The sequence below is a fragment of the Phacochoerus africanus genome, chromosome X (genome assembly GCF_016906955.1).
Source record: "Phacochoerus africanus isolate WHEZ1 chromosome X, ROS_Pafr_v1, whole genome shotgun sequence".
NCBI lineage: Eukaryota > Metazoa > Chordata > Mammalia > Artiodactyla > Suidae > Phacochoerus > Phacochoerus africanus.
Window position 1 is genome coordinate 56,517,465 of NC_062560.1, and position 27,607 is coordinate 56,545,071.

Consider the following 27,607-nt stretch of genomic DNA (forward strand, 5'->3'; position numbering starts at 1 on the left):
ACCCCTTCTCCATCAACTCCTATTGATTCTTACTCCTGGGTAACCCCTTTTTTTTTATAATTTATTTTTTTCCCCACTGTACAGAATGGGGATCAAGTTACTCTTACATGTATACATTTTTTCCCACCCTTTGTTCTGCTGCAATATACGTATCTAGACATAGTGCTCAATGCTACTCAGCAGGATCTCCTTGTAAATCCATTCCAAGTTGTATCCAATAACCCCAAGCTCCCAATCCCTCCCACTCCCTTCCTCTCCAAGCCTATTCTCCAAATCTATGATTTTCTTTTCTGTGGAAATATTCTTTTGCGCTGTATATTAGTTTCTAGTTATAAGTGATATCATATGATATTTGTCTTTCTCTTTATGACTAACTTCACTCAGGATGAGAGCCTCTAGTTCCATCCATGTTGCTGGAAATGGCATTATGCCATTCTTTTTTATGGCTGAGTAGTATTCCATTGTGTCTATATACCACATCTTCCTAATGCAATTGTCTGTTGATGGACATTTGGGTTGTTTCCATGTCCTGGCTATTGTGAATAGTTCTACAATGAACATGCGGGTGCATGTGTCTTTTTCAAGGAATCTTTTGACTGGATATATGCCCAAGAGTGGGATTGTGGGGTCATATGGAAGTTCTGTGTATAGATTTCTAAGGTATCTCCAAACTGTTCTCCATAGTGGCTGTACCAGTTTACATACCCACCAGCAGTGCAGGAGGCTTCCCTTTTCTCCACAACCCCTCCAACACTTGTTATTTGTGGACTTATTAAGGATGGCCATTCTGACTGGTGTGAGGTGATATCTCATGGTAGTTTTGATTTGCATTTCTCTAATGATCAGTGATGTTGAGCATTTTTTCATGTGTTTGCTGGCCATCTGTATATATTCCTTGGAGAACAGTCTATTCAGGTCTTTTGCCCATTTTTCCATTGAGTTGTATAAGTTGCTTGTATAATCTGGAGATTAAGCCCTTGTCCATTGCATCATTTAAAACTATTTTCTCCCATTCTGGAAGGTGTCTTTTGGTTTTCTTTTGGGTTTCCTTTGCTGTGCAAAAGGTTTTCAGTTTGATGAGTTCCCATGGGTTTATTTTTGCTCTTATTTCTGTTGCTTTAGGAGACTGACCTGAGAAAATATTCATGAGGTTGATGTCAGAGAGTGTTTTGCCTATATCCTCTTCCAGGAGTTTGATGTGTCTTGTTTTATATTTAAGTCTTTCAGCCATTTTGAGTTTATTTTTGTGCATGGTGTGAGGGTGTGTTCTAGTCTCATTGCTTTGCATGTGGCTATCCAGGTTTCCCAGCAATGCTTGCTGAATAGACTTTCTTTTTCCCATTTTATGTTCTGGCCTCCCTTGTCAAAGATGAATTGACCATAGGTGTCTGGGTTTATTTGTGGGTTGTCTATTCTGTTACATTGGTCTGTATGTCAGTCTTGGTACCAGTACCACACTGTCTTGATGACTGTGGCTTTGTAGTATTTCTTGAAGTCTGGGAGAGTTATGCCTCCTGCTTGGTTTTTGTTTCTCAGGATTGCTTTGGCAATTCTGGGTCTTTTGTGGTTCCATCTAAATGTTTGGATTGTTTGTTCTAGTTCTGTGAAAAATGTCATGGGTAATTTGATAGGGATTGCATTGACTCTGTAGATTGCTTTGGGTAGTATGGCCATTTTTACAATATTGATTTTCCCAATCCAGGAACATGGAATATCTATCCATTTCTTTACATCTTCATTAATTTCTTCGATTAAAGTTTTATAGTTCTCAGCATATAAGTCCTTTACCTCCTTCGTCAGATCTATTCCCAGGTATTTGATTTTTTGAGGAGCAATTTTAAAAGGTATTGTATTTCTGTATTCCTTTTCTAATATTTCATTGCTGGTATACAGAAATGTGACTGACTTCTGAATGTTAATCTTATATCCTGCTGCTTTGCTGAATTTATTAATCAGTTAACGTATTTTTGGGGTTGAGTCCTTAGGGTTTTCTATGTATAGTATCATGTCATCTGCCTACAGTGACAGTTTGATCTCTTCTCTTCCTATATGGATGCCTTTTATTTCTTTTGTTTGTCTAATTGCTGGGGCTGGGACTTCCAAAACTATGTTGATGAGCAGTGGTGAGAGTGGGCATCCCTGTCTTGTTCCAGATTTGAGTGAGAAGGCTTTCAGTTTTTCCCCATTGAGGATTATATTTGCTGTGGGTTTCTCATAAATGGCTTTGATTATATTCAGGAATGTTCCCTCTATACCCACTTTGGCGAGGGTCTTGATCATGAATGGATGTTGGACTTTGTCAAATGCTTTTCCTGCATCTATTGAGATGATCATATGATTTTTGACTTTTTTTTTTGTTAATGTGGGGTATGATGCTGATTGATTTGCGTATGTTGAACCATCCTTGTGAACCTGGGATGAACCCCACCTGGTCATGGTGTATGATCTTTTTGATATGTTGTTGGATTCGGTTGGATAAATTTTGTTGCAATATTTTGTGTCTATATTCATCAATGATATTGGGCGATAGTTTTCTTTCTTGGTGGTATCTCTGTCTGGTTTTGGAATGAGGGTGATGGTGGCATCATAGAATATCTTTGGGAGTATTCCTTCTTCTTCAACCTTTTGAAAATGTTTAAGGAGGATGGGCACTATATTTTCTTTATATATTTGTTAGAATTTGCCTGTGAAGCCGTCTGGTCCTGGACTCTTATTTGTAGGGAGTGTTTTTACAACATCTTCAATTTCATTCCTAGTGATCAGTCTTTTCAGTTGGTCTCTTTCTTGATTCAGTTTTGGCAGGCTGTAAGATACTAGAATGTTGTACATTTCTTCCAGATCGTCAAATTTGTTGGCATATAGTTGTTCATAGTATTCTCTTATGTTCTTTTTTTATTTCTGCTGTATCCGTTGTGATTTCTCCTTTTTCATTTATAAGTTTTTTTATTTGAGTTCTTTCTCTCCTCTTTTTAGTGAGTCTGGCCAGGGGTTTGTCAATTTTGTTTACCTTTTCAAAGAACCAGCTTTAGTTTTATTAATTTTCTCTATTGTTTTTTTGAATTTCTATTTTATTGATTTCTTCTTTGATCTTTATAATTTCCTTCCTTCTGCTGACTTTAGGGCTTTCTGGTTCTTCCTTTCCTTTTTTTTTTTTTTTTTTTTTTGTCTTTTTGCCTTTTCTAAGGCCACTTCCATGGCATATGGAGGTTCCCAGGCTAGGGGTCATATTGGAGCTGTAGCCACCAGCCTAACGCCAGAACCACATCAACATGGGATCTGAGCCGCATCTGTGACCTACACCACAGCTCATGGCAATGCCGGATCCTTATCCCACTGAGCAAGGCCAGGGATCAAACCCGCAACCTCATGGTTGCTAGTTGGATTCATTAACCACTGTGCCACAATGGGAACTCCTCTTCATCTTTTTCTAATTCATTTAGGTGGAGGGTTAAGTTTTCAATTTGATATCTTTCTTCTTTTTTGAGGAAGGCCTGTATCACTCTGAATTTCCCTCTGAGTACAGCTTTTGCGGCATCCCATAGATTTTCAGAGGTTGTATGTTCATTATCTTTTGTCTTGAGGTATTTTTTGATTTCCTCGCTGACCCATTGGTTTTTTAGTAGCATGTTGTTTAGTCTCCATGTAGTAGGTTTCTTCTCATTTATTTTCCTGTGGTTGATTTCTAGTTCCATGCCATTGTGGTCAGAGAAGATATTTGAAATCATTTCTATACTCTTAATTTTGTTGAGGTTAGCTTTGTACCCCAGTATGTGACCAATTCTTGAGAATGTTCCATGTGCACTTGAGAAAAATGCATATTTTGATTTTTTTAGTTGTAATGTCCTGAAAATGTGGATTAATTCTAAATTTTCTATTGTGCCATTTTGAATCTCTGTTGCCTTATTGGTTTTCTGTCTAGAGGATCTGTCCATTGATGTGAGTGGGGTGTTAAAGTCTCTTACTATGATTGTATTCCCATCAATTTCTCCCTTTATGTCTGTTAGTATTTGTTGGCAGTATCTGGGTGCTCCTGTGTTTGGGGCATATATATTGATGATGGTAATATCCTCTTCTTGAATGGATCCTTTAACCATTAAATAGGGTCCTTCTTCGTCTTTCTCTATGGCCTTCATTTTAATGTCTATTTTGTCTGATATGAGTATTTCAACTTCTGCTTTCCTGTCTTGTCCATTGGCATGAAATATCTTTTTCCATCCCCTCACTTTGAATATTTGTCCTTTGCCCTAAGGTGAGTCTCTTGTAGACAGCAGATGGAAGGTTTTTCCTTTTTTATCCAATCTGCCCCTTTGAGCCATTTGATCGAAGCATTCAGTCTATTGACATTTAAGGTAATTATTGATAAATGTATATTTATTGCCATTTTAAACCTTGTTTTCCAGTTGATTCTATGATTCTCCTTTCTTCCTTTCCTTTTTTTGGTTGGATGCTTTCCAGTTATTTTATGCGTGTGCTTTTCTCTTTATTTTTTGTGAAAGTAATATTTGTTTTCGATTTGTGTTAGCCCTGTTTATTTAAGTATGTTATTCCCTTCCTGTATTGGCTTGCTTTAGCCTGATAGTCTTATAGGCTCAAACACAATATTAAAAAAGAAAAGAGTCTAGATTTTCTTACTTTCCTTCCACACATTCTATGATTTTGAAGTCCTTTTTTAACATCTTAATGTTTGTCATTTTGCTGTTCTTCTGTTTATCATTTTTACAGTAGTCCCCCCCCCACTTTTAGATCTGTATCCTGGCTTATTTAAGTGATTGCTTTCCAATTGTGGTTTCCTCCATCTTATTTATTACTTCTTTTATTATTTATATAAGCCCTTTTGGCATTTCTTTTAGAATGGGTTTAGTATTGCTACACTCTTCTAGCTTTTCTTTGTTGGAGAAATTCTTTCTTTCCCCTTCTATTTTAAATTATATTCTTTTTTATTTCCCCAATACATTATTTTTTCTACTGTATATCATGGTGACCCAGTTATACATATATATGTATACATTCTTTTTTCTTTCATTATCATTCTCCATCATAAGTGACAGATATAATTCCCAGTGCTACTCTGCAGGATCCCATTGCTAATCCATTCCAAAAGCAAGAGTCTGCATCTATTAACCCCAAGTTACCAATCCATCACAATACCTCCCCCTCCCCCTTGGCAACAAGTCTATTCTCCAAGTCCATTATTTCCTTTTCTGTGGAAAGGTTCATTTGTGCCATATATTAGATCCCAGATATAAGTGATATCATTTAGTATTTGTCTTTCTCTTTCTGAATTACTTCACTCAGTGAGTCTCTAGTTCCATCCATGTTGTTGCAAATGGCAATATTTTGTTCCTTTTTATTGCTGAGTAGTATTCCATTGTGTATATATACCACGTCTTCCTAATCCAATTCTCTGTTGAGGGATATTTGTGTTGCTTCCATGTCTTGGATTTTGTGAATTGTGCTGCAAAAAATAAAACTTACAGAATGGGAGAAATTGTTTCAAATGGTGCAACTGACAAGGGCTTCATCTCTAAACTATACAATCAAGTTATGCAGCTCCACATCAAAAATGCCAACAACCCAATTGAAAGATGGGCAAAAGACCTGAATAGACATTTCTCCAAGGAAGATATACATATGGATAAGAAGCACATGAAGAACATCCCTAATTATTAGAGAAAAGCAAATCAAAACTACCATGAAATACCACCTCACACCAGTCAGAATGGCCGTCATGAATAAGTCCACAAATAACAAATGCTGGAGGGGGTGTGGAAAAAGGGGAACCCTCCTGCACTTTTGGTGGGAATGTAAGCTGGTACAACCATTATGGAGAACAGTATGGAGATACCTTAGAAATCTATACATAGAACTACCATATGACCCAGCAATCCCACTCTTGGGCATATATCCAGACAAAACTCCTTAAATTATATTCTTGCTGGATGGAGTATTCCAGGCTGCCAATTTTTTCCCTTTCAGAACTTTACCTATATCTTGCCACTGTCTTGTGGCCTATAGTGTTTCTATAATCATCTGAAAGCCTTATCGGGATTCCCTTACAATTAACACCTTGCTTTTCTCGTGCTGCCTTTAGAATCCTCTCTTTAACTTTTGTCACTTTTATAATAATATATCAGTGTGGGCCTGTTTGGATTCAATTTGTTTGCGTCCCTCTGTGCTTCCTGTGTCTTGATATCAGTCTCCTTTAGATTTGTAAAGTTTTCAGACATAATTTATTTAAATATATTTTAATTCCCCTTTTCTTCTCATTCTGGAATTCCTATTATGCAGATTGGCCTGCTTTATATTATCTCATAGATCTCTTATATTGCTTTTATATTTTTTATTTGGTTTTCTTTCTGCTGTACTGATTCTGTTATTTCATTTCATTATGGAATGATTTCATTATTCTATCTTCCAAGTCATTAATTCATTCCTCTGCATTATTTATTCTGCTTTTTTAGTGCCTTTAGCTCAGTTTTCATCGCTGTAAATGAATTTTCTAATTTTTCTGTGTTCCTCCTTATATTTTCTAGTTCCTTTCTAATGTGGTCTGCATTACTGTTCATGTCCACTCTTTTTTTATTTTTTAATAATTTTTTTTATTTTCCCACTGTACAGCAAGGGAGTCAGGTTATCCTTACATGTATACATTACAATTACCATGTCCACTCTTAATTCCTTGATATTCAGCCATAATTCCTTCAGCGTTTTTTCACTATATCCTTTTTGAACTCAGTGTCTTTGAGACTGCTGAGGTCTGTTTCATTGTTTGTTGCTTCAGTTGAATTCTCCTTAAAAAAAAAAAAAAACTGGAAATGGTCCTGAGCTTTTTCATCTTGCTTATGATTTTCTTTTTCTGTGAGTTTAGGGAAGCCAAACTGTAGTCCTAGAGGGTTACTTCTATGCAAGAGCTCCCTTTTGTATTTTGTGGGTGGTTACTATTTTTTTTTTTTTTTGGCATGGGAGTTTGGATATTTGCTCTCTATTTCCTTGGTGTGAGCAGACTCTTCCCCAGAGTGCTGAGTGTGTTTCCAGTGAGAAGAAGGCAATGGGTAGGGCTAGTAGTCAGTGCCTGGTTGCTGGACTCTTAAGAACAACAAGGACCTGCATGAAGGTGGCACAGGCTACTCCTAGTTTCAGGGCCTTGCAAAGTGGTAATGAGCCTCAGGCAGATTTTTTAATTGCTCAGAGCATTTGACAGTGGCAGCAGTGGGGTTTTTGTGTTCCCAGGGGAGTCAGAGCAACAACAGGAAATATTTGATTGCAATGCCTTCCTCTGAGGTGATTGGGTCCACAAATGTTCACTTTTCAGAGACCCCTTGTGGTGGCAGGCCATGCCTACCTCTAGAGTCAGAGATAACTGTGGTGGTTTGCCCCCGCCACCTGTTGACCATGCAATAAGCACCTCATCCCACTTATCCCACAAGAGAGGTGCTGCAGAGGTTGCTCCTAGTTGTAGGTTCCTGGGAACGGACAGTGATCTAGCATCTGGACACTGCCCAGGGCGTTTGGCAGTGGCAGCAGCAGGGAAGGTGTGTTCCTAGGGGAGTGAGAGCAACAGTGGGTGGTGTTTGGTTGCAGTGCCCTGTTTCATTTTTGCCAACCCCTGAGGTGACTGGGGCCACAGGTATAGCCCTCTCACAGGCCCCCAGTGGAGGCAGGACACACCTCCCTCTGGCCTCTAAGATGACTGCAGAGGTCTGTCTGTGCTGCCTGTAGATCACACAAGAGGCAGCACATCCCACTTACCCCCCTCACTGCCCTTAGCCCACACACGAGGTGCCTTGCTACCTGTGCCCTGCACAAGAAGGGCCCAGTCTCTTTTAGCCTGAGCTAGTGGCTTCTTGCCACCCATAGCCTGTGCCAGAGGCACTGTGCCCTCTAAGGGCCTGCATGTACACAGGGACATTCCTGTGGCTGTACACCCCTCCTCCTCTTACCTTCTCCAACCATGGCACCTAGCTTCTCCTTTAGGCCAGACTTCCTCCTGGGTTCTCTCTGCCATGGCATTCCATTCCCTAGCCCATAGCACACCCCCACCCATGACAAACCACTCCTTAGCCTCTCAGGCTACCCCAACACAGCCTAATATAGTCCATTCCAAGGAACCAACCCTCAGAGCCTTAGTCTGAGCACCAGGCCCCTGTCAGAGCATCTAAGGCTGTGGTGTCCAGGGAAGTGGTATAGATGATCTTTGTGGCCTTCACTCTACTTTGCCTTCCTCAGTCCAGCTGCTGTGCTTTCTCAGTGAATTTGAGATCCCTCCACCTCAGCTAATCTCCCAGTTGCTTATGTGGCTTCCAAGGATTTGGGTTCCTTTTCTCTTTCATAGTTCCTATTCCTTTTCTCTCCCTCTTTTTCTTTTTCTTTTGTCCTACTCAGTTGTGTCAAGACATTCTTCCCTTTTTGGAGTTTTAAGTTCTTCTGCCAGCATTCGGTAGATGTTCTGTGTGAATCATTTTACATGTAGATTTTTTTGATATTTTGGGGGGAAAGTGAGCATGACATCTTACTCTTCTGCCATCTTGATCCTTCCCCAGTATTGTCATTTTAGCTATATTGATTCTTCCAATCCAAGAGCATGGTATATCTTTCCATCTACTTGTGTCATCTTTGATTTGTTTCATCAGTCCTATAGTTTTGAGACTACAGGTCTTTTTGTCTCTTTAGGTAATTTTATTCCTATGTATGTTTTTTTTTTTTTTCTGATGTGGTGGTAAAAGGTATGGTTTCCCTAATTTCTCTTTCTGACTTTTCATTATTAGTATATAGAAACACAATCAACTTCTATGTATTGATTTCGTATCATGCAAATTTAACAAATTCACTGATGAGCTCTAACAGTTTTCTTGCTCTGTCTTTAGGATTTTCTAAATATTGTATCATGTCATATGTAGAGAGTGATAGTTCTACTTCTTTTTGCAATTTGGATTCCTTTTATTTCTTTTTCTTCCCTAATTGCCATGGCTAGGAATTGAAAAACTATGTTGAATAAAATTGGTGAAAGTGGACATCCTCGATTTGTTTCTGATATTAGTAGAAATGCTTTCAGTTTTTCACCAATGAGAAAGATATTCCATGCTCCTGGGTTGGGAAAATTAATATTGTAAAAATAGTCATACCACCCAAAGCAATCTACAGATTCAATGCAATCCCTATCAAATTACCCATGACATTTTTCACAGAACTAGAACAAACAATCCAAACATTTATATGGACCCACAAAAGACCCAGAATTGCCAAAGCAATCCTGAGAAACAAAAACCAAGCAGGAGGCATAACTCTCCCAGACTTCAGGCAATATTACAAAGCCATGGTCATTAAGACAGTGCAGTACTGGTACTGAGACTGACATACAAACCAATAGAACAGAATAGAGATCCCAGAAATAAATCCAGACACTTATGGTCAGTTAATCTTTTATAAAGAAAGCAAGAACATGAAGTTTTTTCACCATGTATTGCTGGGAAAGCTGGACAGCTGCATGCAACTCAAAGAAACTAGAAGACACCCTCACACCATGCATGAAAATAAACTCAAAATGGCTGAAAGACTTAAATGTAAGACAAGACACCATCAAACTCCAGGAAGACAACATAGACAAAACATTCTCTGACATCAACCTTACAAATGGCTTCTCAGGTCAGTCTCCCAAAGCAACAGAAATAAAAGCAAAATAAACCAATGGGACCTAATAAAAGTTCCCAGCTTTTGCATAGCAAAGGAAACCAAAAAGAAAACCAAAAGACACCTTCCAGAATGGGAGAAAATCATTTCAAATTATCAACTGACAAGGGCTTAATCTCTAAACTATGCAAACAACTTATACAACTCAACAGCAAAAAAGCCAACAACCCAATGGATAAATGGGCAAAAGACCTGAATAGACATTTCTCCAAGGAAGATATACAGATGGCCAAGAAGCACATGAAAAAATGCTCAACATCTCTGATTATTAGAGAAAATCAAATCAAAACTATATCATGAAATACCACCTCACACCAGTCAGAATGGCCATCATTCATAAGTCCACAAATAGCAAATGCTGGAGGGCGTATGGAGAAAAGGGAACCCTCCTGCACTGTTGGTAGGAATGTAAGCTGGTACAACCACTATGGAGAACAGTATGGAGGTACCTTAGAAAACTATGCATAGAACTACTATATGACCCAGCAATCCCACTCTTGGGCATATATCCGGATAAAACTTTCCTTAAAAAAGAAAATGCTTGAAATAATTTCATTTAAAAAAATTTACCAGGGCTTGATTTGTGGCCCCAAATGTGATCTATCCTGGAGAATGTTCCATGTGCTCTTGAGAAGAATATTGTGCTGCATTAGGGTGAAAAGTTCTATAGATATCAGTCAAGTCTATTTAGTCTAGTGTATCATTTGAGGCCTATGTTTCCTTATTGATTTTCTGTCTGGATGATACATCCATTGCTGTAAGTGGGGTGTTAAAATCACTTACTAGAACTGTGTTACTGTTGATTTCTCCTTTTATGGCTGTTAGTAGTTGCCTCATAAATTGTGGTGGTCCTATGTTGGGTGCATATATATTTACAATTGTTATATCTTTGTCTTGGATTGATCTTTAATCATTATGTAAAGTCCTTCTTTGTCTTTCTTTTTTTTTTATTTATTTTTATTGTTATTTCCCCCAACACATTTTTTTTCCATGGTACAGCATGGGAATCCAGATTACACATACATGTATACATTCTTTTTTCTCCTATTAAAATTCTGCATTGTAAGTATCTAGACAGAGTTGTCAGTGCTACACAGCAGGATCTCATTGTTAATCCATTCCAAGAGCAATAGTTTGCATCCATTAACCTCAAGCTCCCAATCCATCCCACTTCCTCCCACTCCCCTGGGCAACCATGAGTCTATTCTCCAAGTCCATGAGTTTATTTTCTGTGGAAACGTTCATTTGTGCCCTATATTAGATACCAGATATGAGTGATATAATATGGTATTTGTCTTTCTCGTTCAGATATATTTCACTCGGTATGAGAGTCCCTAGTTTAATCCATGTTGCTGCAAATGGCATTATTTCGTTCTTTTTATGGCTAAGTAGTATTCCATTGCATATATATACCACTTCTTCCTAATCCAATTATCTGTAGATGGACATTTGGGTTGTTTCCATGTCTTGGCTATTGTGAATAGAGCTGCAATGAACATGCAGGTGCATGTGTCTTTTCAAGGAAAGTTTTGTCCGGATATATGCCCAAGAGTGGGATTGCTGGGTCATATAGTAGTTCTATGCATAGTTTTCTAAGGTACCTCCATACTGTTCTCCATAGTGGTTGTACCAGCTTACATTCCTACCAACAGTGCAGGAGGGTTCCCTTTTCTCCATACGCCCTCCAGCATTTGCTATTTGTGGACTTATGAATGATGGCCATTCTGACTGGTGTGAGGTGGTATTTCATGATATAGTTTTGATTTGATTTTCTCTAATAATCAGAGATGTTGAGCATTTTTTCATGTGCTTCTTGGCCATCTGTATATCTTCCTTGGAGAAATGTCTATTCAGGTCTTTTGCCCATTTATCCATTGGGTTGTTGGCTTTTTTGCTGTTGAGTTGTATGAGTTGTCTCTTGTGACTTTCTTTATTTTAAAATTGAGTTTGCCTGTATTTCTACTGCTTTTCTGTATTTTCCATTTGCATGTAATACTTCCATTCTCTCACTTTGAGTCTGTATGAGTCCTTAAATAAGTGGGTCTCTGTAAACAGCATGTATATGGGTCTTCTTTTTGTATCCATTCAGCCAGTCAATGTCTTTTAGTTGGATAATTTACTCCATTTATATTCAATGCGATTATGGTTAAGTATGTACTTACTGTCATTTACTTAATTTTTTTTAATTGCTTTTTTGGTTCTTATTTCTTCCCTTCCTATTTTTGTCGTCTTCTCTTGCAATTTGCCAACCATATTTAGTGTTATGTTTGGCTTGTTTTTTCTTTTTTATGTGTATGACAATTATAGTTTTTTATTTGATAATCCACTTATATTTTGATATATCCATCAATATGTTTTCAGAATTGTTTCTGGTTTTTGTCTCTTAACTTCAAATGCATTTTCAATGTTCTGTGTTTGTCCTCTCCTCTTCTCATGCTTCCTAGTTTGGCTATCATATTTGTCAATGGGTGATTTTCTACTTTGATGGCATCTTTGCTTTTACCAGTGAGCTTTTCATTTGTAATATTCTTTTTTTCTAAGAACGGCTTTTCCTTTTCTGCTTAGAGAAGTTCCTTAGTAGTTGATGTAGAATTGGTTTGGTGGTGCTGAATTCTCTTAGCTTTTGCTTGTCTGCAAAGCTTTTGAGTTCTCCATCCAAACTGAATGAGAGCTTTGCTGCATAGAGTAGTCTTGTTTCTATGTTCTTCCTCTTCATCACCTCAAATATATCTTGCCACCATCTTCTAGCTTGTAGAGATTCTGCTGAACGATCAGTTGTTATCCTTATGGGGGTTTCCTTATATGTGATTTATTTCTTTTCCCTTGTGGCTTTTAATATTTTTTCTTTGTCTTTAATTTTTATCTGTTTGATTAGTATATGTTTTGCTATGTTTCTCCTTGGGTTTATTTTATATGGAATTTTCCATGCTTCCTCAACTTGACATTATTTCCTTCCCCATATTATGGATATTTTTGGCTATAATCCCTTCAAATATTTTTCTCTGGCTCTTTCTCCCTCTCTTCTCTTGCACTCCTATGATGTGAATGTTGGTATGTTTAATGTTGTCCCAGAGGTCTCTTACGCTCTCCTCTGTTCTTTTGATTCATTTTTTTTTTATTCTTTTCTGTGGCAGTGGTTTCCATCACTCTGTGTTCCACCTCACTTATTTGCTCTTTTGCTTCATTAACTTGTTATTGTTTCCTTCTAGATATTTTTCATATCAGTTATTGTGCTATTCATCTTGCTCTTTAAGTCCTCTACCTCTTTTTTTAACATTTACTTTAAGTTCTCAATCTTCCTCTCCATTCTTTTTCCAAGATCTTGGTTCTTCTTTACTATCATCACTTTGAATCCTTTTTCAAGTAAATTGCCTATCTCCTCATAATTTAGTGGTTTTTGTCTTGTTCCCTTGTCTGAAAGCTATTTCTTTGTCCTCTCATAATGTCTATTTTTCCATTTATCATCCTTTTGACAATAGGAATGGCAGCAGCAGGTGCCCAGTCCTGGAGTTTTCACGTGGGTAGTAGCAGTTCATGTGTACCCAGTGCATGTGTTTAGAGCAGCAGTATCAGACTCCTTCTCTTGGATCTGAGTGGCTTCTAGGTATGGGGTCTGTGAGGCAGGTGGCAGTGATTCACAGTTCACAGAATTGCTTTTGCAGCACACAGTGGAGCAGGGTCTCCTGCAACCTCACCTGCTACCAGGTAGCTTTCAGGACTATTTCCTGTAGCTTTCAAAGTCAGTAGTTGCTTCTGTTGCCCCTCCCTTTGCCAGAAAATCTCTAATAACTGCTCTCTGTAGCTGTAGCTGTTGGCACTGCCATTCTGCCATCATTCCCCTTGCTTGGCCACTCCAGGGAATCTTTCTAAAGCTTCAAATATGGGGTCTTCTCCCTGATTTTTTCTAACAGACTCTCTCTGTCGCTGCAGGACATGTACTTCTGCCAGTCCCTCCCCCCACTTGGCTAATGGTAGTGGTACTCTCTGTAGCTGCTGTGGATTGAAATGTTGATTAATGGGCCTCCTATGACTCCCTTGGTATGGAATTAGTGCCACTGATGTGGGCCTTTGAAGGGCTGATGGCAGGGGCCCTGTGCTTTTTGCCTTTCTCCAGCCAGGCAACCCACAGCTTTAGCATGGAGTGTGCACATTCAGCCCTCTCTTGGTTCTTTTTGGTGCAGATCTGGTGCCACTAGTGCAAGCTCCTGCAGGAACTTGTTCTTTTCTTGGTCAGGCTATGTACAGTTCCCATGGGGAATGGGCACTGGTGGTCCTGTCTTGGCTCTTTTGGAACTGGTTCCACCAGTGTGAGCCCCTGTAGAGCCACTGAGTGGAGCTGCAGCGTTTACCACTCTAACGGGGAATAGACACCACCACCAGTGGCTCTTCTGGCACAGGTAAAGTGTTACTAGCATGGAGACCACTGGTAGGAGTTGGGAGCTTTTGTTATTTCCCTAGGCAGTTACTCTACCTGCTCCAAGGGCACTGCAGCCCTATATGTGGGGTTGCTTCCCTGCTGCTGCTAGGCAGCCACTGCTGCCAGGTGGCTCCCTGAGCTGAAACAGGCAGTGTCCTGAAGCTTGAAAAAGCACATGAGAAGGGAACAAGACTGTGGTTGTGGATCCCACCCCTTCCTTCCAGCTCCCCCAAACAGTAGCATCTAGCCTCTAAGCCTGACTGGATTACCTCTGCTTACACACCCTCAGTTGTGGTTGCCCTATACTCTACTTCCTCCAGGCTGTTTCCATGTGGCCAACCCTGTTTTTTTTTTCTCCCATATAGCCAGCCCCCCAGCTCCCTCTTTGAGTCCAATCTCTAAAGCCAAAGTTTTAGTTCCCAACACTTGCTTGCACCTGCGTATGGTTTCCTGTAGCACTGACTGAGGAGGACTGTTTCTGTTTTAACTTCTTCATGCCCATTGTCTAGAGTTCCTCTTCTGTTTGGGCTGATCCCATCATTGGTGGGGGAACTTCCCAGGGTGCATGAGGTTTTCTTCTTTCCAGCTCCTTCCTAGGGGTTCAAGCACCATCTCGCTTCCTTTTACATATTTTTCTCCTTTCTTCTTTCTTTTGTCCCATTTTCATGAAGTTTTTCTTGTTCTATCATAATCCTGAGGTCTTTTGTCAGCTTTTAGCAAATTTTCTGTGCAAATATGTCCATACATAGATGTATTTTCAGTGTATTTGTGGAAGTAGTTGAGCCTCATGTCCTACTACTCCACCATCTTCCCTCCATCCTCCCAAAAGGACCATTTTTAAATAGAAGACCACTTAGGTCTTAGCCATGTCATTTAGATATGAATTGTGTTAAGAGTGGAGAGGCCGAGAACGTAGAGGCCAATCTCAGCTAGAATAATAAGGGAGGGCTTTCTGTAAAAGATGAAACATGAATTGGGTTTTAGAGAATGAATGAATTCTTATAGGTATTTATGGGGAAGGGGGTAAGCAGGTGTACTATGGAAAAGTAATAACAACATGAGTGAAAATTCCAATATAGGAATGAGATGTGTGGGAGAGGCAATCAGGGACAGATTTAATTGGAGCACCGTTTAATTTGGGACAGAGTGGGAAGCGTGGTTAGTAGTTTGGAGCTAGCTCAGAGAGGCCTTTGAAAGCCAAGAAGAAGAATTTGTAGTGTTGATATAGGGAGTGAGCAATAAAGGAAGGCATACTAAGAAAAATGTCCTAAGTAATGTATCTTCACCTTCAGTTTATGAGCCTTTGTATCCTTGACATAGAAACCTGGATCTTCAGATCAGATCCAAGGAGCTCTACAACTCAGACATTTAAGAATGATATCCAAACATTCCAGAGTCCCTGTCATGGCTCAGTGGAAATGAATGACTAGTATCCATGAAGATGCAAATTTGGTCCTTGGCTTTGCTCAGTGGGTTGCTGTGGCTGGGGTGTAGGCCAGTGGCTACATCTCTGATTAGACCCCTAGTCTGGGAACCTCTATATGCTGTGGGTGTGGCCTTGAAAAAATACAAAAAAGACTGATATCCAAACATTTCATTGTAAAAAGTTAGGGAAGGTCATTCCAAATGTCTCTGATGTGAGCATTCTTCTGATGAAGAAGTTGATATTTCTACATATGCCCACTTTTGTTTCTTTGGGACTTGGTATAAAAGGGAGAAAATTGGTCAGTGTCTTCCTTCAAATAATAATTATTACAGCTTTAGGTACTTATAGTTTCACTTATTGAACATTTACTATATGCTATGCCAAGCAATATGTACAAATTATTGTATTTAATTGTAAAACAATCCTATTCAGTAAGTAAAATGACCTCCATTTCACCATGAGGAAACTGAAACATACAGAGGATTAAAACTTTCCTGAAGGTTATATAGCTAATAAGTGTCAGATAGGGTGATTGAACATCCCAGTTTGTTCAGAACTGAGGAGTTTCCAGAGATATGGGACTTTTATCGCTAAAACTAGGAAAGCCCTTGGTAAAAAGGGAGGAGTTGGTCATCCTAGAAGAAGTTTATTTTTAGACCTAGGCAGTGTAGCTTTGGCACCAGAGCTCTTAACCTCTGTACTCATTGCTCTCAATAAACTTATAATAATCTTTTACTAATGCATGGAAGAACCTTCTCTGAAACTACCCACTGTGCATTATGTATAGAGAACACTACACAGGTGATTCTGATTCAGGTTTTGCTCTCTGTTCCAAACTCAGGGACATTTGAGATTTACTGCCAGGCAGGCAGCCATAGAGAAGCAGGGATGAGGGCAATCTATAATGTCTCCCAGTGTCCTGGCCGCCAAGCCAACCCTCGTCAACATTACCAAGCTGCAAGGATCTACTACATTATGGCAGAAGAGATGGAGTGGGACTATTGCCCTGACAGGAGCTGGGAACTAGAATGGCACAACCAGTCTGAGATGGACAGGTAAGTCCTCAGAAAAGAAGAAATCACATTTTCAGAGATTCTGGATCATTTTACAGATAAGGAGGATATGGAAATTCTGATATGAGAAGGCACTTATCTAAAGTTACCTAATAAAATACAAGTGAGTCTTGAGCAGGGACTAGACCACAGGTAAGCTGAAACTCAGTGCTTCTTTTATGTTGCTATACAGAGCTAAGTAAAAGATCTTTCTCATATCCTCATGCTCTCAATCTTTTCCTCCTTTCCTCTGGTTATCCAGAAGCATCTATATTGGGACTTAAATTTTATAGAGGATTTCCTCAAGGGACCGAATACCCCAAGATCAGCTGTGCCTTGACAAAATGTCATTAAGATAGAGGTTAAGCTGTATAGAAGAAAAAGCTCCAAATAGAGTGGTTTAAATAAGTCTCAAATTTATTTCTTGCTTATATAATAGTACAAATATGAGCAGTTGAAGGCCAATGAGTTTATAGTTACCCACAATACTTGCTTTAATCTCTTGAATTAAGATGTCTATTCCAGTTGTAATCATTCCCAGCTATCAAGAAAGGGGAAATAAATTCAAGGCAAGAAGCATTGTATATAAGGCAATGATCTGGAAGTTGTATACATTACTTTTTCTCATACCCTGATATCCTAAACATATTCACATGGCCCTATCTAGCTTCAAGAAAATCTGGGAAGTGTTACCTCTGGTTGGGAAGTCATGTGCTCAGCTAAAGCCTAGGTGATTCTATTGCTAAAAATTAAGGAGGTGAGAATGGAAACTAAGGTACAACTTAGTAATTTTCACTGTGTTTATTTTTTATGTTCTCACTACCCTTTGCCAATTCTTTATGTTGGTTGTTGAAGGTTGAAGCTTTCTTGCTAAGTTGTTCTTCAACCTATAAAATTAGTTTCTTTCTCTGGCCCTTCATTTACTCATCTTTAAAGTGATGTGTTATAGTTGTAAGAACTTGACTAGTCTTTAATCCAAGCCCTACATCCCTTTCTGGCTGATGTTATCAATGAAGATAAGCCCTATAACCTCTGCATCACTGATTTCCACCTCTAGGATATACCTACCTCAGCAGTCTACTGAGAATATGAAATGATAAAATGAATAATAAAGCTCTTTTTCCTGTTTACAAACAGGAAAAATTCCATAAGGAGAAGTATGTAAGATTTAATTCTATTCCTACCCTTCCCTACAGCTTACCCACCAGCAGGAGAAGCAGTTAATACTCTCAACCACATTGCACCTTGTCCTTTTGTCAGACTAACTCTATCTAAGACATCATTAAGGCTAGAGCTAGTGTTCAGGGCCTCTGATTCTTATCCTCGTGTTATTACCATATAATCTTACTATAAATTCCTAGCTGAATAATGGAAAACAAGGGGACACAAATAAATATCAAAATTTTCCAGTTTTAAGTCCAGTTATGCAGCCAAGTGATGTCTATTCTGACATTAGAAGGAATAGGTCCCTTCCTTCTTATATCTGTTATATGAAGTTGAGTCTGACTTAGCTTCCCTATATCTGAAAGTGAGGAGTTGAGGGTCAGGTGCTGATATCACTCTTTGGATTCCTCTAGTTATGGTCACATATTCCTGAGTAAAAAAGATGGACTCCTGGGCTCCAGATACAAGAAAGCTGTATTCAGGGAATACACTGATGCTACATTCAGAATCCCAAGGCCAAGGACTGGACCAGAGGAACACTTGGGGATCTTAGGTAAGAGAAATCCTAGTCTAGAAGTCTGTGCTTCTCATATGGAGGCTATTTCATATAAGGAAGGCCTGCACATTTTCCATTATCAGTTTTGCCTTGTAACATGCTGGAACTATGGTCATATTTTATAAATCAGCCATGAAAAAAAGCAATGAAAAGGAGGTAATTCATGAATTCCACTACAACCTGAACCAGGTATTTCCAGTATTCTATGCCTAGGGATTTGTAAGTGTGATGGATTTTTTATTTTAAAAAAATATTTTATTTTATTGCTTTTTAGGGCTGTACCAGGAGCATATGGAAGCTCCCAGGCTAGGGGTCAAATCAGAGCTTAAGCTTCTGGCCTATGCCACGGCCACAGAAATGCAGGATCTGAGTCATGTCTGTGACCTAAACCACTGCTCACAAGCCAGTTCCTTAACCCACAGAGTGAGGCTAGGTATCAAACCTACATCTTCATGGATACTAGTCAGGTTCATAACCCAAAAATCCACAATGGGAACTCCCTGGATTTTTTAAAATGCTAAAAACAAGGTAACTTAAGAATATTAAAAAGTAGAAAAAAATGGTACAGGGAACCAGTATTACCCTTCCATGATTTCAATTTTTGCTGTAGTTTCTTCACTCTTATAGGGGCCAATGAGTTTCTTTATTGTTGTCTCATACAGAAGGGGCCCACTGGCCCTTGAAGGGAACTCAGCAATTCCTTACTCTGTGCCAAACTGTCACTCCCTACCAACGATGATTCCATAGAGACCTGATTATTTAGAACCTTAGTGTATTTATTATACAAAGAGAGTTGGAGTGGAAGAAGTGGAGAAAATTGGAGGCAAAATTGCTGTTGAACTACCCTCATTTTGTGAGTATAGGTATATGTTTAAGGCCTTTTGAACTAAAAAGAAAAAAAATTGTCTTTTTGTCTTTTTAAGGCCACACCTGCGACATATGGAGGTTCCCAGGCTAGGGGTCCAATAGGAGCTATAATCACCTACCTTCACTACAGCCACAGCAACAGGGGATCAGAGCCACATCTGCAACCTACACCACAGCTCACAGCAATGCCAGATCCTTAACCCACTGAATGAGGCCAGGTATCGAACCCACATCCTTATGGACACTAGTCAGAATCATTAACAGCTGGGCCATGATGGGAACACCTGAATTTAAAAATTGAGTTAGTCTTGACTTTCAGTCTTTGGATCCCTTCTTGGGGAAAGCTCCTAATTCTAGGGAGCTCCTATATATATACCTTTCTTTAATTCCTTTAATGTACCTGTCCCACTATTCCACTAATTAGAATTTTTCTTCCTTTGCATGTATTAGGTCCACTTCTCAGAGGAGAGGTCGGTGATATTCTAACTGTGGTGTTCAAGAATAATGCCAGCCGCCCCTACTCTGTTCATGCCCATGGAGTGCTAGAATCTAGAACTGGCTGGCCACTGGCTGCTGAACCTGGTGAGTGGGAACATTTAGTGAAGGAAATAGGTAGTGAGACATCTCTGTTTCAGTCCTCTCAGTTTGTTCCTTTATTTTTTTAAATATTCTCTTATGCATAGCACAAATGAACCTTTCCACAGAAAAGAAACTCACATACTTAGAGAATAGACTTGTAGGGCGAGGGCAAGGGAGTGAGATGGGCTGGGAATCAGGGGTTGATAGATGCAAAATATTGCATTTGGAATGGATAAGCAATGAGATCCTGCTGTTACCACTGGGAAGTATATATAGTCACTTGTGATTGAGCATGATGGAGAATAATATGCGGAAAATATGTATGTGTGTGTGTGTGTGTGAGAGAGAGAGAGAGAGAGAGAGACTTGGTCACTTCGCTGCACACTAGAAAATTGACAGAACACTGTAAGCCTTCTATAATAGAAAAGATAAAAATCATTATAAAAATTTTTTAAAATATTCTCTTAGAGAACAGAAATGGGAATATTAACCATAACTAAGCCACAGCCTAAATTTGTCTCTATGAAATGCTCTTTTTTTTTTTCAATTTCAAACAGGCTACTGACCCTATTATGTCTTTTGTTTCCTGAAAGATGTACCCAGCACTTGCTGCACATAGAGCCTTATACTGTCCTGAACCCTGAATACGGATTAAGCTTCTAACCCTCTGTAGATATGAACTTAATCTTGGCCATTGTTTTCTTAAACCCAGTCATATATAAATTTCTTATCACCTTAGTACCAACAAATCTTAACCCCAGTTACACACTAAACTTCTAATACTAAAGGTAGGGCTACTAAAATCCTGACCACATTCTCTTATGATTATTCATTCATTGAATAAACAATTACAAGATGCCTACTGTGTGCAGAAACAATGTTAGAAGTTATGGAAATAGTGAGAAATAAGATTTCTTCCTACCTTTAAAATACTTGGGCTGTTATGACATAGAGATAAGTAAACTGGTAATTATAACACAATGTTTTCAGTGTAAAACAGGGATTTTTAAAATGTGCTATGGAGGTGTAGATTAGGGTATCTAATCTAATGTTCGGGTGATCAAGGTTGGTTTCCCAGAGTAGGTGATGGTTGTTGTTGAAACTCAGCCTCTGTCCACCAGTGCAGAATAGAAATGCAGAAACAGAGTTTTGGGTGAAAAAGAAAAAAAATAGCTTTTATTGCTTTGCCAGGCAAAGGAGGCCATAACAGGTTAATTCCTTAAAGACTGTGTCCTCCTTTGGGGAAGAATTGCAGGGAATTTTATAGTCTAAAAGGAGAAAAACAGGCTTTCAGATAAGAATCAGGATTGAGGCAAATGTACATTCTTCTTTCTTTGGGGGAATATCTGTCATCAAAGCTGGCATCATGAGCTCTCAGCACGATCCTAGTGGTGGTCTTCTGGGTTATTGCCTAGAACAACAGTAGCTGTGAAAAGGGCATATTGATCAGAGATTAGAACAACAAGGAAAGTTCTTAAAAAACATCATGCTAATAATCTTTAACTCACAGTCAATTGTGCTCAGGGTGCCTAATTTTTAGCTTACAGGTGAGTGTGTCTAGGGTGCAATCAAACAAGGGAGAAGCACAAAAAATCTGTTCAATTTTAAAGTATTCATTTCTAAAAGAAGCATAAGGAGTATAAATTTTCTCCTAGCTATGTAAGATGCCTACATCGTTATGTGTATCCCTTGACAGGGACCAGCATCCTGCTCCAAGGCTGCACAATTGTTCCTTGACTGTTCCTCCCTTGTCTTTCCATCTCCTCCATTCCACAATCACCAACTGTCTGAATCTTCTCCTTGGAACTCTGGGAAGGCCATGGGGGCTGAATTAGGCCCATTTCCTAAAGATAAGAAATGTGGGACACAGAAAGGTGTTTTGTGCCCAGGAGTCTGACAGGGCCCTAATCAGTTACCATATCTTAGCTGAGCTCTAAATCAGTAGTTCTCAAACTTTAGAACGCATTAGACTAACATGGAAATCTAGTTAAACTATAGATTGCTAGGATCACCCCTAGAGCCTCTGATTCAGTAGGTCTGGAATGGATTCCAAGAATTTTCTTATTCAAACAAGTTGATGATGTTGCTGGATCAGGAACTACACTTTGAAGAACTACTAATATAAAGGATGAGCTGTATGCATGTGGGTAAAGTGATAGTGTGGAAGAAAATTAGGGGAAAAGAAATTCCAAATTTGGGGAATGCAATATGTAAAGACCCAGTAGTAAGCAATGAAATTTGAAGTTGAGGAAAGGGGATAGGTTCTAAAAAAATAAAGTAGAATCAACAGGATTTGATATTGAAGTAAGAAGGATTCTTGTACAACAACCACATATTTTAGGAAAATCCTAGAATGGCTCTAAGATTTTTGTCCTGGACAACCAGGTAAATAGATTTTGTATTGGACAACTGGGTGAATAGTGATGTCATTCACCAATATAGGGGACTTGGGAATAAACTGATTTGGTATAGGGAAAATTTAATGATTGTGAGTTCATTTTTGAATTTCTTGAATTTGAGATGCCCATAATACAACCAAATAGAGATATCTAATAGACATAAAGGTATAGAACTCAAAAGAAAGGTATTATTTTAGGGATTATATATTAATGGCATCAACATTTATGTAGCAACTGAAGGCAAAAGAACAAACACAGTTGTCTTGGAAGAGTACAGTCAATGAGACAGTAGGAATCCTAGAATAAGACCCTGAGGAAAACCATTTTGAAGGGAGGTAATAATTGAAATGTAAGCATGAGAAGAAGTAAGATGTTAGGATGAAAACCAGGATAAATATGGCATCAAAAATGTTAGAAAGAAGATAATTTGAATGATGAAGATGTCAACAGTTTCAGGTTCCTCAGAGAGGTTAAATAAGATAAGAATATAAAATTTTCCATTAGATATAGCAATAAGGGAGTGGCTGGTGCTTTTGATAAACTGATGGGAAAGTAAGGCAGATTATAATGGACTAAGGAGTAATTAGGAGATGTGTGGGTGAAAATAGTGAATATGGTTTAAGACTTAAGCAGAGAAATTTAGGTGATGAGACAGTCTGTGGTTTGACCAAGGGCTAAAGTAAAGTGGAAGTGAAAGATACTGGAGATGAGGAGAACAAGGGACTAAGAGGCTAGAGTGTTACATGTATTATCAATACAGAATTTAAAAGTCACCGAGCAGTGGAGATTGGGGTATATAGGAAGATGGTGATATAGGTATTAAGATCATCGATAAATGACTAAAAAGGAGAAAAGGGATACATTGGATGCAGGGAACTCACTTTAGAAGGTTATTGTAGTAATCTGCACAAGTGATGACAATGACAATGACAATGACAAAAGTGGTAGGAAATGAGGATTGAGATAATTAAATGGGTTTGAGAGATGTTAATATATAATCAATAAAATATAATGATTATACAGATGTTAAGGATAAGAGAGAGTAAATGATAACAAGCTTACTTTTGGATTAAGCACTTGGATGGTCATACCATTCACAAAGGAGATTTAAAAAGCATGAAGTAGTGGGGTGTTTTGTTTGTTTAGAGTAAGAAGATCTTAAGTTTATACTTGAATGTCTTGAATATAAGGTACCTGTAAGACATCCAGGTAGAAATGAGGGCACTTATAATAATAGGAAGCTATATTCAATTTGAATATGGATATGTAATTGTCGATTGACATCAGGAATAGATGTAGAGATTTAACCATCACAATAGATGATAATTGAAGTCACGATCAGATATGAGATCACCTAGTGGGATAGTGTACAGAGTGACAATAATGGTGAGCTGAGAATGGAGTTTTGTAAAATATGATTATTTAAGAGGAGGTGATTTACCTTAAATAACATAGTTTTTGGTAGTTATAATAAAAACCACATTTAGACACTTTTATACTTGAATGAAATGACTATAAAAAGGTGACTTGGGAAAAAAAATACATGGACAAGAAGAGCCAAGACCTATTTTTAAAAAGATTAATTAGGTGGATGTACCTAGAGAATATTATGCATAGTGAAGTAAGTCAGACAAATATCATGAGATATCACTTATATGTGGAATCTTAAAAATGATATAAATAAATATATATACAAAGCAGAAACAGACTCACAGATATAGAAAACAAATTTATGGTTACCAAAGGGGAGAAGGAAGGAGAAATAGACAAATTAGGAATATGGGATTAATATATACATAATATGCATAAATAGGTGAGCAACATGGATATACGGTATAACACAGAAATTTATATTTAATATTTTGGAATAACCTATAATGGAATATTATCTTTACACCCAAAACTAACACAATATTATAAATCAACTATTCTTCAATAAAAAAGATTAATGAGTTAATGCATGTTAAAAAAAACACTATGATAATTTAATCAGTATGGTACTGTTAAAAATAATTAATAGGACAAAGTACAAATTCCTGAAACCAAAAAAAAAAGCAAAAAAAAATTCCTGAAACAGACGCTAGTTCCATCTTTGTCAATAGCAGTGGGAGTGCCACTATACCACTATCCCACTATTAGCCCATATTTATTCTTTCTACCTCCCTCCTTAGAGCTTCTTACAAGGGAGATGTTACTAATCTGATTAATAAGAACCAAGGATATTTGTTGAAGAATTCCTTACTAGTGAGCAGGGCTACTGTTTCTTTCATCTCAGCACTCCTTATTGTCCTGCCAGCTTCCATGTGGTAAGCTGATCGGTGACTGCAAGTGAGTGAACTAGTTATATGAGTTAGGACAATGCCTGCACTGTAGATCTAGCCATTTTACTTTCAAGGGGATAGAATGAGGAAGCTTTGTGTAGGCCTTTTGGTCAAAGTTTATCAATTCATCTATTATCAGCATTCTGCAAATAGGAATTATTGGACCCTGTCTCAGCTATTAAAGTGGCATTTGATTTTCATTCAGCTACTATTCTTTATAGTTCCCTTAGTCAGAAGTATCAAGGAGAGGTATATGTAATAAAAGTCAGACTTTCTTGTGCTCCTGTAGAAATAGCATCACGATGGCATTGAAATATTTCCTCTTATGCCGAGTGTATATAAAAATTTAATACTAGGAAAAGTTGGCATTTCAGTGGAAGAAAGGAAAGAGTGATCAATACAGTCAGCCCTCCATAACCACTGGTTCCACATCCAAGCATTCAGCCAACTACAAATTGAAAATTCAGTTCACTCTTGAACAACATGGGTTTGAACTGCAGAGGACATTATACATGAAATTTTTTTCAACAAACATGTATTACAGTACTACACGATCTGGGTTGGTTGACTCCACTGATGAGGGGCCATGAACATGGAGGGCTGACCTAAAGTTATATGTGGATTTTCAACTGTGTGGAGGGTTGAAACACTTAACACCTGTGTTGTCTATGAGTTACCTGTATTTGCAAAAAACAATCTGGAAAGTTCCAAATATCAAAACCCTAATTTGCCATGGGCCAGCAACTGGTTTTTACATAGTATTTACACTGTATTTATAACTATTTTCATAGAAGTTACATTATATTAGATTTTATAAGCAATCTAGAGATGATTTAAAGTATATGTAAGGCTGTGTTTGGTTATATGTAAATAATTTATATAAGGGACTTAAGCATGGATTTTGGTGTACATAGGAGTTCCTGGAACCAATCCCCCATGGATGCTGAGGGAGGGTTGTATATGGTTTTAGGACATGGTGTTATCCCTTGGGAAAATAAAATTAGATCTCTGCTTATTTCCATATGCTAAAATAAATTACAAATAAATTTAAGGTAAAATAGCTTACAAATAAAATAATTAAAAGACAATATAAGTAAAAATTTTTCTGCATTCAAGGTGAGGGTAGGTTTTTCTAAGTTTGAGACCCTAAAAATATATTTAACATATGACATTGTTACTATATGAAGAACACATATTTTTTAAAGAGTGGCAAAAAAATGAGTATATAGACTGAAAATGTATGAGAAGAAATATGAATGTCTAGCAACACATTTTATAACTAAAAATGGGGTAACTAATAAATATTGCAGTGCAAATTGGTTAATAAAGCAAGTGTGAACCCCTCCTTCATAAATTTTATACTCTGGGGGACAAGGCAGGTAATAAATAAGTAAATTTGTAGATATATATATTTACAAAATCATGTAAGTTTTATGAAGGAAACAGAAAAGAATAATGTGACAGGGTAAGGGGAAAGGTATATAGATCTTCCTGAGACAGTGACATTTAATTTGTGACCTAGGGGATATGAAAAGCTAAGGAGGCAACTATAAGAAGAGTATTGGAGGAAGGGGAAAACATTCCAAGAAAAAGGAAAAGCAAGAGTAAAGACCCTGAAGCAAGAGTGTATTTGGCATGACCAGAAAAGCAAGGCTGCTAGTATTCTGGAATTGAGTGGGCCATAAGGAGAAGGGAAAGAGAAAATGACAAAGTTACAAGTGGAAGAACAGTGAGAAGCAGATCATGTTGGGTCTTATAGGCCATAATAGGGACTTCAAGTGTGTTGGAAAGACACCCGAGAATTTAAATAGGGGAATGACGTGATATGACTTACATTTCAATATGACCAATCTGATTGCCATGTTGAAAAGAGGCTATAAGAGGGCAAGGGAGGAATTAGGAAGATTATCAAGGAAACAATGCAGTAATTCTGGTGAGAGATGAGGGGATGATGATAGCTCAGACCAAGATGGTATAGATGGAAGTGATGAGCAGTGATCATATTTAGCATGGCTTTATAAAGTGAAACTAATGAGATATTTTGATGGTCTAAATGTGAATTGGGAGTAAAAAAGAGCAGAAAATAAAAGATTATTACAAGTGTTTTGGTCTGGGACAATGGAAATGAAACTGTCATTTAAAAAAAAATAGAGAAGACAAGTTTTTCAAGTAGGAAGAATGGGGTCTCAATTTGAAAAACAATGTTTAAGATTATTGGACACATGAATGGAAATATCAAGGAGGTATTTTGCTACACATGTTTGAAGATTCCAAGAGAGGTGCAAACTCAAGATAGAGATTTAAGATTCATCAGACTTTAGATGATATTTAAAGATATAATATGTATGAGATCACTTATGGAGTGAATTAGGCAATGAAGAATGACTGAAATAATTAGATTAATCCAGGTAGGAAATGATGGCAGATCAGACTAGCCTGATATAGAGAAAAGAGTGAGAAGTGTTCTTATTCTGAATGTATTTTGAAATAGATGGATGGATTGGGCTTTCTAGATAGATTTTTCTTTTTTTCTTTGAATTTATTTTTTAATTTTTAAACTTTTTTATTGTTATTTCCCTATACAATTTTTTCTACTGTACAGAACAGTGACCCAGTTACATATACATGTACACATTCTTTTTTCTCCCAATATCATGCTCCATCATGAGTGACTAGACATACTTCTCAGTGCTACACAGCAGGATCTCATTGCTAATCCATTCCAAAAGCAATCGTCTGCATCTATTAACCCCAAGCTCCCAATCCATACCACTCCCTCCCCCTGCGCCTTGGCAACCGTAAGTCTATTCTCCAAGTCCATGATTTTATTTTCTGTGGAAAGGTTCATTTGTGCTGTATATTAGATTCCAGATATAAGTGATGTCATGTGGTATTTGTCTTTCTCTTTCAGACATATTTCACTCAGTATGAGAGTCTTGGGTTTCATCCATGGTACTGCAAATGGCACTATTTTATTCTTTTTTAAGGCTCAGTAGTATTCCCTTGTGTATATATACCACTTCTTCCTAATCCAATCATCTATGCATAGACATTTGGGTAGTTTCCATGTATTGGCTATTGTGAATAGAGCTGCAATGAACATGTGGGTAAATGTGTCTTTTTCAAGGAAAGTTTTGTC

At 38.0% G+C, this 27,607-nt stretch overlaps 1 protein-coding gene across 3 annotated transcripts in view; it reads left to right on the forward strand.

The window, feature by feature from the left end:
- Positions 1 to 27,607, forward strand: part of HEPH (hephaestin) — a 125,528-nt gene that overhangs the window by 26,273 nt on the left and 71,648 nt on the right. For all 3 annotated transcript variants that reach the window (XM_047765482.1, XM_047765484.1, XM_047765485.1), the window contains exons 13-15: positions 16,372 to 16,585; positions 18,160 to 18,299; positions 19,620 to 19,751. In XM_047765482.1, the coding sequence (XP_047621438.1) occupies positions 16,372 to 16,585; positions 18,160 to 18,299; positions 19,620 to 19,751 (486 nt within the window). The remainder of the gene's footprint in view (positions 1 to 16,371; positions 16,586 to 18,159; positions 18,300 to 19,619; positions 19,752 to 27,607) is intronic.